General features: G+C 27.7%; 1 protein-coding gene across 3 annotated transcripts; it reads left to right on the top strand.

Moving 5' to 3' along the window:
* Positions 1–4,431: 4,431 nt before the first annotated feature.
* On the top strand, positions 4,432–8,082 carry LOC112684145 (ras-related protein Rab-18-like). Of its 3 annotated transcripts, none has more exons than XM_025555496.1 (6): positions 4,432–5,119; positions 5,365–5,462; positions 5,922–6,039; positions 6,102–6,293; positions 6,513–6,635; positions 7,813–7,914. In XM_025555496.1, exons 2-6 carry the CDS (start codon positions 5,395–5,397, stop codon positions 7,912–7,914), a joined length of 603 nt encoding a protein of 200 aa, XP_025411281.1. In that variant the 5' UTR covers positions 4,432–5,119; positions 5,365–5,394. The 3 variants fall into 3 exon arrangements, with proteins under 3 accessions (XP_025411281.1, XP_025411291.1, XP_025411271.1); XM_025555506.1 differs by having other exon boundaries at positions 4,433–5,095; positions 7,813–8,082; XM_025555486.1 differs by having other exon boundaries at positions 4,433–4,826.
* The last annotated feature ends 4,402 nt before the right edge of the window (positions 8,083–12,484 follow it).

Here is a 12,484-nt window from a genome sequence, read left to right as displayed (position 1 = left end):
AAACTTTTGTCGTATGTCTTCAGAAGACTTTGAATTAATTTAATTGGTCATAAAATGTTTAAACAGTATACACATAACAGAAATAAAATACCAGTAAAAGAGCGATCATCAGTCACATTAAGATATTTGGCTACTGCAAATTTTTATACATATTTCTGAACGCAGCTCACACTTTTATTTTATTTGATTATTAAAATAATAAACTAATAACAACTGTATCAATGACTAAAATGCTAATCAAAAATATTATTTGGGTATATGGAGTTGAAATTAGTATAAAAACAAGATTAGGTTATTATTTAAAATTGTTAAGACATTATTACAAATAAACATTGGTTATTTTTCTGACAAATCGCACATTTGTCAAAATTTTCATTTTATTAGTCTGATACCTACTACTCAAAAATGGATCTGAACTTAACAAAAGTATTTTTAAAACATCATTATTACAAAACTCTCGAGAAAATTGTATTGAAAAGTTTGGTATATACAATTTAAAGTATTTATTTCTTGTATCATCAGCTTCCTTAGATAATTTACCTATAGGTTAGGTATTTCATGTAACTGTATCGCATTGGATTAAAATGTTGTATGATGTGGGTAAAATTGGATGTCAACCATATAATGCCACATAAAGTTTTGATGTAACTGTGGTATAGTCATCATGTTTTTCCACGTTTATCCTATGATCACTAGGTACTACTTCTAATATAATTTAAAATTGTTGAATAAGGTTTATATCTATTTTAGTAATACGTGAATATGTATCTGGATCGATAAAAAAATCTTAATGTATTTCCATCGTTCATGTTACAAATTAGTTTGTACGTGAAATGAAAAAATATGTTCAAATAATCTAATTCTCTTATGAAGAATTGATAACCCAAATTTGAAAGAATCATTATTTATTTCATTTTTACTTTTTAAATCATTAAAAAGATTTTAAAATTTCTCCACATATGTAAAACTTAATAGTGGAAAATATACTTGTTACAACATTGCGCAAACTTTTGCATCAACCATGAAAGATAGTTAGTATATAGTAGTTAGTAATATATGTTTAATATGAAGTAAACCCCTACTAGTAGTTGATATCGGTTTTCTTTAAACGACTTAATGTTTTATATAAACTGAATTTCTTAATTTGTTATAACATATCTTTTTTTTCATATAAAAAACGAATGCGTATTCATCTATCATATCTTATAGATGAAGGAAATAGGTTCTGCCATACAATTTTTCTTCTGGTCATCAATATTACACATTAATCTTAAGGGTAAAAGAGAACTTTAGAAAATATTTGCATCACTATTCTCGTTAAACTGAAATATCTGTTTGAACTGTACCTGTTAAGAATGTGTCATATTTTTAGGTCACATATCATCACAGTATTTAAGTATAACCAAATTGTGTGAATTGGAAGAAAATTGCTCTTTACATATCTAATATTTAATGTATATATTATGCATTAAAACAAATATTTTTGCTCGCCAGAACCTGACACCTAAAAATACAATAATAATATTAATTAATTTATAAAATCGTGTAAATATTTTACAAAACAAAAATAAATGACATGTTAAATTAAAATTGGAAAAAACCATACTATATTTAACCAACTTTTCTATCATATACATCATCTTATCGTAAACATAACATATCTACCCATCTACTACCCAAAACATAATGTTATTTAACATAATGTTAAATCATTATCAAATACTAAATATTACGTTGTATACCATAAATGAAACAACGAAATGTAAAAACAAGCAATATTGAAGTTGTAACACACTATTTAGAACTATCAGAACAATATTAAAATATTCTTTTTATCTCGTTGTACATCTAAAACTTAAAAAAAATTAGTGTTTTCATGATTTTAAACAATTTTTTTCCTAATTTTAACCAACTTTTTTTAGAAGTATTTCCCTGCCAACGTTGCAAAACGTTTTACATGTTTGACGTGTACTCAGCTCAAAATGATAAATTAAAATTCCTCAACAAACTCATAAAAAAACTTCTCTACAGTAACGTTTTTGTATCAAAACAATAATGATCCACCAAAAACATTAGTACAAAATTAATATAAGTAAGAATATTCATTAACCTAACCGAACCCTAATCATGGGAAACATTTAGAAATTGAGAATATTAAATTTGAAAAAATACACAGTTTTAAATATTTGGGTATTACAATAAATAGCAAAAATAATAATCATGAAGAAATTAAAATAAGAAAAACTATCGCGAATAAATGCTATTGCGGATTAATACACAATGTAATATATAATGTGTAAGTATCTTTCAAATCAAAACGGGCATCAAATCGAAAATTACACTATACAAGGTAGTTATCAGACCAGTTATTTTGTATGCACGCGAAACACGGCCAACAACCAAAGGAGATAAAACAACAACCTTCAAAAAAAAAATATATGGGACAAAAATAAAAAATATAATAAAACAATATGAAATAAGAAGCAATAAAGAATTATAACAGTTATATTAAGGACCAGACATAGTAAAAATATTACAATATAGAATAATAGGCTGTCCACGTTTGGAAGTCTAATGAAGCGGAACTAAAATTGAAACCCCATGGGAAAGAACTATCAGGCAGGGCAAAACAAAGGTGGTTAGACGAAGTACGAAAAAAAGTAAAAAAGAATATAACAGAAATTGAAATTCGAGATGGATAAATGGTAGCACAGGTTAAAGAAAAGTGGAAGCAAGTTTTTATTGCGATAATGGGCCTCAATGGCCTTTAAAAACCGAAAAAAGAAGGAAGTGAACACATTTTTTTAAAACCTTTATTGTTACTACAAACTGTCCATAGGACTATTGGAGTCAGCTTTCCTCTAATTTGTCTCCATTTCAGACACTTGATACCCAAAACAGGAGTCCAAAAACAATCCTAGGTGTACGATTTATTATTACTACGTATTACTCGTATTATTACAATATTCATATTGAAAACGTTAAATTTAAATGAAAATTTCATTTTTGATTACAGTAGGGGGCTCATGAAAATTCTGATTTCATTACAAATAAACCGCATCAGCGGTGAATCATTACAAAGGCCTTTAATTTTTAGCGCAAACAATCTTTATTTTTATTTGTAATCGTTTAATAAAATCGGAGTGAAAATAAAAATTCAATTAACGCGTAGTTAAATAAAGAAGGGGCCCGAGAAAATACTCCCAAATATTAAATTTTAAAACAGTAACTAGGAAAACGTAATTTTAAAACGGTAACCAGTTTTTAATTAAAATTCGTTCAACTTTGACTTGAAACTAGCAATCAAGCAAAAAAATAATATCGAACGAGATCATCAGAGATGTTCGTTGATCGATTATTTCGGACGAGAAATAAGATAAGATAGTGACGATAGAACTGTGCAGTAGTGGTCGAACGAATGAGTACTTAAAATAAGGATGTAATAAGGATGAGACAACGTAAATGAATAACATAACTTCCTCAACAGTGGAAGCAGTGACTCACCGGCAAGATTGGGAATAACCCAGAAAGTATTTGGAAATAATTAACGTTTTCTGTATTAATTCTGTACATTTTATTGTTCAGGTTATACAATTCGTAAATTCTAACCCATTACCCCTATCAACCGCACCTTAATTCAGGCATAAGTGAAAAAATGAATGTCAGAAAAACGCGAGTCCAACGCTAATCGTGTTAGCCGATCAACAAGGCGTGAGAGAAACCATTGACGAACGCAGAAAAATGTTCGGGAGGGGGAGATAGTTGAAAATATGTAGAATGTAAAATGTTTATAAATAGCATGCTTTATTACGCATTGTATAATATTAGACTTGCTATTCGTCCCGGTCGCACATTCTGTTTGTCCCGGTTAATTGAAGCGGAGAGAAAATAACATTTAATATTGTATTGTATAACAATAAAACGTAGAATAATATTGCGCATTATATCATTATATTAAGGATATCTTATCGGCATGGTTGTATACAACTGTAATGTATTAGCTAATAAATATTTAAATTACAAAATGATACACTCGTTCTTGTTTCTATATGAACGTAACATCAGGGGAAAAAAAAGTCATTCGATATGATTTCAAAATCTGGAAACCCCGTGTAATACACGTATTTATATGTTTTACTCGAGCAAATCTCGTGAAAAACTTTGAAATAACCGTTAAATCGGTTATTGCATTCCGATATCTCAGGGCGGGGTTGCAGGGAATTGAACCCCTGAAATCCTTGCGACGGCCCTTAGAGGCCGAACGTCGGGGACCGAGGCAACAATAATAATAATAACGATTGTTGTTATTTGTTTACGATGGTAATCGTGTGGTCGTAACTCGGTAACGGCGCAACGCGACCTTGCGCCTTATCGCGATAACGGTACGCGACGTAGCCGATTCGCACTTGCGGAAATCACAGCGAACCGTCGGTGTGGCGGGAGGGGCACGCGGGACGGCGGCAGCTGCGCGACATCAGCCATGGCTAACCTACGGCCGAGCCTATAAAAAAAAATATACACACATATACCAATCTATGCTACGCAGTATCAATTTCGGTGTGTTCACTTCGTCGGTGTTGTTATCACGACCAAGGCTTGTTTTTACCGTCGTCGTCGTGTACTGTATTGCGTTTCGCGTCCCGTTCCGTCTGCTTTGTCGCGCAACCAACGCCGTAGTGCGCCGTGCTCGTTTATACTCGGGATGTAACGATCGTCCTGCCCGTCGACATGCGGATCATCGATTAACAGTCGTGTCGTTGTTTTGTACGAGCCCGACGATCACGGACCGTTGTCCGGCGCCGTATGGTTACCGCAAATATTTCATCGTAAGAGCCTGACCTCGACGAGACACCACCACCCCATATTTATTCACAACACTTCCGTGCCGATCATTGCGTACGACAATTGAAAAATTCACACATTTTCTTACGCGCGATATCGTATCACTCGAACGCCTACAGCGTTTGTTTACGTTTTGTTGGCTGCCGTTGGAACCGACCGTATGAACTTCGTGTAGTGATATTCAGAGGGAAAATCGTTTTTCGTGCTGCAAACTTAAGCATTTTGTCATACTCTCCCCGTTCAAACGTTAACGGTAATTAGTAACACGGTTAAAATGGTTGGTATTTTAAATTTTGCCGATAATACATATCGAAATTTTAAAAACATTGAAGATAATTTAATCGAAAAATGTAAAATTAAAAACAAATACCATAATATAGAGGATTATAAACCACAACACGCTTTTTAATTCCGTACTACACACAATTTTAGTCCCTGGTGATATTCATTTGTCATACGAAATGCTAATAGTACGGTTCGATCGACGAATACTTATATTTATCGATTTGTTATGATTTTCAGGCTACAAGATAATCGTCAAAAACAGTTTTAATGGATCCATCAGTTTTAACAACGTTGAAAATTTTATTAATAGGACAAAGTGGAGTAGGGAAATCATGGTATGTCACGTTCGATAATCATTCGTAAACCTTAAGAATTTTTGAAAGTTAAACTTCAGTTAACTATCATAATTCGAAACAAAACTTTACCTATTTAATTTTATAAATATATAGTGAATTACATAAGTTACAAATACTTCAAGATAATGTTCATTTACTAAATCCTTCTTCATATTTATCAAATCGATAAATGTTATTTGATATGAATTTTAAATTAAAAGCAATTATTATATTAACAATCATACTTACTTTTTGCAACAATTACAAATATTGTTTTTAAACAAATATATGACGAATAAATAAACTATTAAACTTTTCAGGACTTTGTCTTCTTGTGTGATTTTTAGATCCTTGAACATTTTTTCCAACTAAATATAAATATATTTATACAAATTATGTACATTATTATAATATGTCGCAAATATTATCTAAATTAATGTAATGTCTATATGTTTTCAGTCTATTATACAGATTTACAGATGATACTTTCAATGTTGATAATGCAGTTACTATTGGTGTTGATTTTAAAATGAGAAAAATAACAGTGGATAACAATAACATTAAGTTAGCATTATGGGTAAGTAATAAAAATATTTTCTAACTTTTAAGTAAGTTATTTACATAAAATATTTATTTTAGGATACTGCTGGACAAGAAAGATTCCGTACCTTAACTCCAAATTATTACCGTGATGGTCAAGGTGCTGTACTTGTTTATGATGTATCAAACCGTGATTCTTTTACATGTCTAGAAACATGGATTAATGAACTTAATATGTATTCTACTAAACCTAATATCATTAAAATGGTTGTTGGAAATAAAATTGATCAGGTTAGGATTTATATTGCTATGAATAAACTTAATAGTTATTAAACTTAAATGCTTAAATTATTTATGCACCTACAAGAGATTTAAGTTTTCACTTTTTCATTTAAAAATAATTATATACACAGAAATTTTATTTTGAAATCTAAAACATTATGATTTAGTTTTTTTGAATATCTCAATTAATAACAAAATAAAATTACAATATTATTATTTTTATCTTAGGAAAGGCGAGTTAGCCGAGAAGAAGGTATTGCTTTTGCTCGTCGTCATCAAACATTATTTATTGAAACTAGTGCTAAAACTAAAGAAGGTGTTCATATGGCTTTTGAAGAATTAGTGAGAAAAGTAAGTTAATTGATTTTAGAGAATATGGCATCAATTTTTGTTTACCTTATCTCTTACTAAAAAAATTTAATAAAATCTCTTACATGCAAATCAGTTATTATTAGAACCCAGATTTTAATGCCCTAAACAATACTATAAAATACGATTATGACCTTAACAATTTTATTAATGATGTAAAAAAATGTATTAAAAATGTATTAAAAATTTTTCATTTTATTTGATCAATGCTTTCCACACACGTAGTCCGTATTATTGTTATCTTCATTGACTATTATACCATAATTTAATGACTATAACGATAATATTAGACGATAAAGTGTAGTTGTCAATAAGTTGATTAAAGAAAAATATTGAATATTTGAAATTATTTTAATTTTTTCCAAAAATGCTGCATTTTTTAGAAATATAAAAATAATGTCCTTAAAAGTAGCAGAAATAACAAAAATGCATTTAAGAAGTAAATATGACAAAAAATTACTATCTACAGCCATGGTATAAGCACAAAATAGCCCGTTTAAACCTCACCTCATTATTTAAAACATTTGATATTGATTAATTGTATCAACTAAATATTTATACTTTATATTTATTATTACCAAAATATATGGCTTAAGAACTAAAAACCATAGTTATATTATAAATACATGTTTCATATTTAAATGTAAGAAAATCATTTTATGAAATTAAATAAAAACGTTTTAATAGATCATTCATTTTTTAAGACATTTATTGGAAGCTGTATTATTATTTATTATATAGCTTTTAACTGTCCACATTTATTTAAAAAAAAATTAAGGTTCCTTTTGAAATGCTGCTTTATTTTTTTTTATTTTTCTATAACTATGGCTTGATCCAGTGTTTATTTTAGACCTTCTATGTCAGGGAAGTATGTAATATGTAGAATACAAAGGAGTTAATAATTATTACATAAATACATTTTTTTTTTTTTTTTGGAGTATACATTATTCTTTGGATGAGTAATACCCTCTGGTCATCTGCTGAAATAAACACTGGCTTGATCATCTACCAATTGTATTACTAAAATCCATCTCTATACTAATATATTATGCTTTGTGTCTTACTAATTGCTAATGGGATATGGATGACAAATCTTGATTGAACATTCTCAAAAGAAAATATTTATATTTTTAATCGATTGTAATTATATTGCAAACAGATAATAAATACTCCAAGCTTATGGGAGAAACCTGAAGATGTCAATGTTGTTCGATGTAATAATGAAAATTCAGCACCAGAGCAATCATATTGTAGTTGTTAGCAATTTTAAATTGTTAAAATATTCTAAAAGTGTGATTTCTTGTAAACACTTTTTGTATATGATTATATCATTGTATGTACATAACTAATGATATAACTCACAATTAATTCATGTAAACGTTAATATTTTAATATTTTTTTTTTTTTTATTGCACATAAATAATTTTATGGTTATTTTATTACATTTTTTTAGGAAATATTTTATTCCTAAAAGCTTTTATTTATAAACTAAGATTTTAATACTGTCCATAAAAATTACAACTAAGAAATAATTAACGTGACAATGATTTTGTAAAAGAATATATATTATTTAAATTAATTGAAAAATGAAAATGTACATTACAATGATTATTTTAAGTTTCCATTAAAATATAAATTTGATTGAATAGACACTTATAATGTGTGTTATAGACAAGTTTATGTTTGTATTATGTTACCAAGTTACTATGCATGTGATAATACTAGATTTATTATATTTTTTTTTTCTCAATTTTTGTTTTTTTGTTTTTCATCCTTTTATTTTCTAGATTTTAATAGTATATTTAAACAATTTTTTTATATGACTGGAATGTACTTACTATGATTTCTAAATTTTCTGATGTCTTTTTTCTAAGTATCAATTATTCAATGGATAACGAGTATGGGGTAAATATATTTTTTTTTTCTAGTTTATCACATATTTTATTAAAAATAATATTTTTCAAAAATGCATCAAGTAACTGTTGATTAAAAACATAAAAACAATATCATGAAAAAATTAACAACATTTGGTTAGGTAAGTAATAATGCTGAATAATATTGAAGTAATAATAAAGTTAATTAAGATATTATGGAAGTACTTTTTTAAATATTTTTTCATATACAAATATGATTTAATATGAATATTTATAAAAAAAAAATAGGTAAAATAATAAGATAATTTATATAATTGCTACAAACATTGATTAAATACATACATTTAATCAATGCTACTAATTTTTAAAAAAAATTAATGAAATTCTTGAAAATAATTAGTTATACTGTATTATGTAACATTCAATTTTTCATCATTGTTAACAAGTTTATTTGTATTAATTGCTAATCATCTGACGGTCATCAATAAATCAGCTGTTAAGTTGGGTAGTAAGAAAACGTTTTACAACATTGATGATTGCCTAAAATATTCTTATCCGAACTTTCTGAAGAATCATCAAGTCCAGTGGCAGCTCGTGGGATTCACCTAAGGTGGTTCACAAAAAATGTATTCACTTATGTAAGATGGTAAAAATATTATTGTTATAGGTGCATACCAAAATAATGTACCTATTAACCTATCTAAATTAATTTTTTTAAGCTTTTTACCACATTAAAATATAAATAAATTAGAAAAAATAACTAATTAGTTATTATTAACTTATCGTGTATAAATATAAACACAATATCTAAGTAATTATAATTTATTTTTAAAGCTGTAAAATTACTAACAAAGTAAAATTAATATTATATAAAATTAATCAGTTACATGTTTAAAAACTAAATCTATACATATGTCTTTTTTTTTGTGTAAACACTTTAATAACTTCTTCGTTAAAATTAGACAATTCATTTATCATACTTTTTTCAATAGACAACATAGCTAATGGATTTAGTCTTTCTTCTACCATTGTACTTCTAAGAAATGTTTTAATTATTTTTAGAGTTGAGAATGACCTCTCTGCTTCTGCTGATGTCATTGGAATTGTTGCAATTATTAATATAAGTTTGTATGATTCTGAAAACACTGACTGCAAATTGTTGTCAATAATAAATTTACTATCCCTGACATGTCACGAAAATCGATTCGCCTATGTAGGTATTAATTTTAATTCAGTTTCATGTTTATTATTATCAAACATAGGATAAGCTTCAATTGTTTTGTTGAAATATTGTTGTGGGAAATGTTTTTCGTATGAAGGAAAATTCAAGAATATAAATAAATAAGAAGCAAAGAAATGATCTTTGTACTCAAACCGGTCCTGAAAGCTATTAATAAAAACAACACATAATTCCTTTGAAGCTGCATTCCTTGAAACATTTGTGTCGTTTGATCTTTTCCTTTTGGACGTTAAAACTTCATCAGACACTTCATTTGAAAAATCATCATTTAAATTATTTCTTTAATTTTGAATATTTTCGTTAAATGTATTTATTGCGCCATCAACTTGAATTGGGTCAACAGTTCGTTTTTGTAATTGATTGTATAAAATGTCAACGTGTGGCATTAAACGATGAAATATATTCAACCAAAATATAAATGTATTATTATTTAGCAATCGACGTAATGCTCCTGCTTGATTAATTGCAATGTTTTGGTTGAAAGTATTTTCAATCTCTTCGAAACATTCTGCAATTGATTCAAGATTTACATAAATAGTGATAATTATACAGCTTTTTAAGTTCCACCTAGTATTTGAAGAGCGTGGAATTCTGTGGTTAACGATTTTATCCAAAGTAGCCACTCATCAGCGGTCTAAAGATAAACGAAGTCGTTCGTGGTCTTCAGTCAAACCACCTAGGTTTAGACCACCCTTACCTACTCCTCGTTATGGTAGGAAACAATTACTTCTAGCCTCTAAAGCAGTGTTTCCCAACTGGTGTTCCGCGGAACCTAAGGGTTCCGTCAGAAATTTAGGAAAATATTATATAGCAATATTTTGATTTGAATTATGATTCGAACATAGAATAGCTCCTCTTCACGTTAGGAAATTTCCTTATATTTTGATAAAATAATCACCATAATGTTAATAATGCCATAACAATATTGTTGGTTGTCGACCAGTATATATTTACATATAATAATACCTACCAGGTATTTATTTATATTGTCTGCGGTCATTAACGAGCAGTGGGTCTCGTACTCTCGTTACTACAAAATACTTAATTTTGGTTGTTAGTTTTAATTAGTGAAAGGCATAATCGAATGATTTCAGTAATCCAAATATTAGTAATCGAGTAATTTATATAATCAAGAAATATCTCGAAACAGTGGCGTATACAAGGGAGGTGTTTGGTAGATATGACACCCCCTTTGAGTCGTATCATATATTACATTATTATAGGAATATAGGTAAATCGATAATACAATATGAAATATAAAATAATACACAATACTAATTACATATATACAGGTTAACATTATTGCGATTGCGACAATACGTGACGAAAATTATTCGTTTACGTTTTCGTGCAACACAAAACGTTTAATAATAATAGGTATTGTAGCATCGAACACAGATATTCGAATAATTTATGGTAAAGCTATCCGAATTCGAATATACATTACATCTATATTACAAACATTATGTATACGTATTAATTAATTAAAATAAAAGTTTTAGTTCGTACGTATTATATATAATATTTAATAAAAATTAATAATAATTAATAATTTAACACCCCCCTTCAGAAAATCCTAGCTACGCCACTGTCTCGAAATAATCATTCAAAATGTTCAATTAAAATATTAATATTATTATAATAATATATATAATAATATATTAATATTATTAATATTATTATTAATATTAATAATATTCGAGATACGAGATACTGTCATAATCGGGAGGTCAATCGATCAAAATAATGGAAATGTTTTGAACAAAATATTAAATAATATCTAATGATGAGAAATATTAAATTAGTAAAATTAGTTATCAAGAAAACCGCTCTAAAAAAAATTTTTAAATAAAGCCTATTGGGTTTTACAATTAATAAGAAATACATATTATTTGTTAGTTCTTAGTTGTTACTACATTACTACAGTAAATTGTTAGTTATTACTTATTTGATTACGTACCTAGAGTATATTAGAAAACCTTCGATGCGATTACTAATTGTTTACACAATATACACAAACATTATAGATTATTAAAATAAAATGTGGACGAAATTTTTAATCGAAATCATAGATAAAACACAAAATAAAATAACAACGGATGGTAACCTAGTGATTCGATGGTTACATAAATAATATTATATATAATATTATATAATATGGGTAATAATATTACCCACGCATACATTATTTTGAATAATATTGATATAATATTATTTATAAAAGTTCTGAGCGATTTTTGTTGTTTTATGATTGAGTGATTATAGATTCATAGTCATAAACATACCGAAATACGCAACGAATAAGGCAGTAACTCGAAAATTTTTTTATGAAATACGGGCGCTCCTACATTAGGACAACAATAGTATTGCTTACGTCAGATCATTAATAAAAGATTCGATGATAATACATACAAAAAATTAGGATAATATTTTTCTCAAAGTAACTATGTTACTTTTTTTTTATCAATTTACTTTATTTACAATCTTGATCATATTATAACTAAGTGTATAAAAAAAAGGAGCATTGAATGTATTAATTCATATAAATGCTGAAAACCAAATGCAATTAGCGTGTATCTAATGTCAACATTTAACTTAATATAATGTCCTAGGATATATGACCCAAATATAAAAAATTAATAACAATTGGGTACTTAATCATACATTAATACGAAATTGTTTCTAAACGACATTTCAACACTTTCTATTCAACCAGA

This window comes from Sipha flava, unplaced genomic scaffold, assembly GCF_003268045.1.
Source record: "Sipha flava isolate LNK unplaced genomic scaffold, YSA_version1 104_pilon_pilon, whole genome shotgun sequence".
Classification (NCBI taxonomy): domain Eukaryota; kingdom Metazoa; phylum Arthropoda; class Insecta; order Hemiptera; family Aphididae; genus Sipha; species Sipha flava.
The sequence above is the reverse complement of the archived record's forward strand: the minus strand, read 5'-3'. Positions and strand labels throughout refer to the sequence as shown.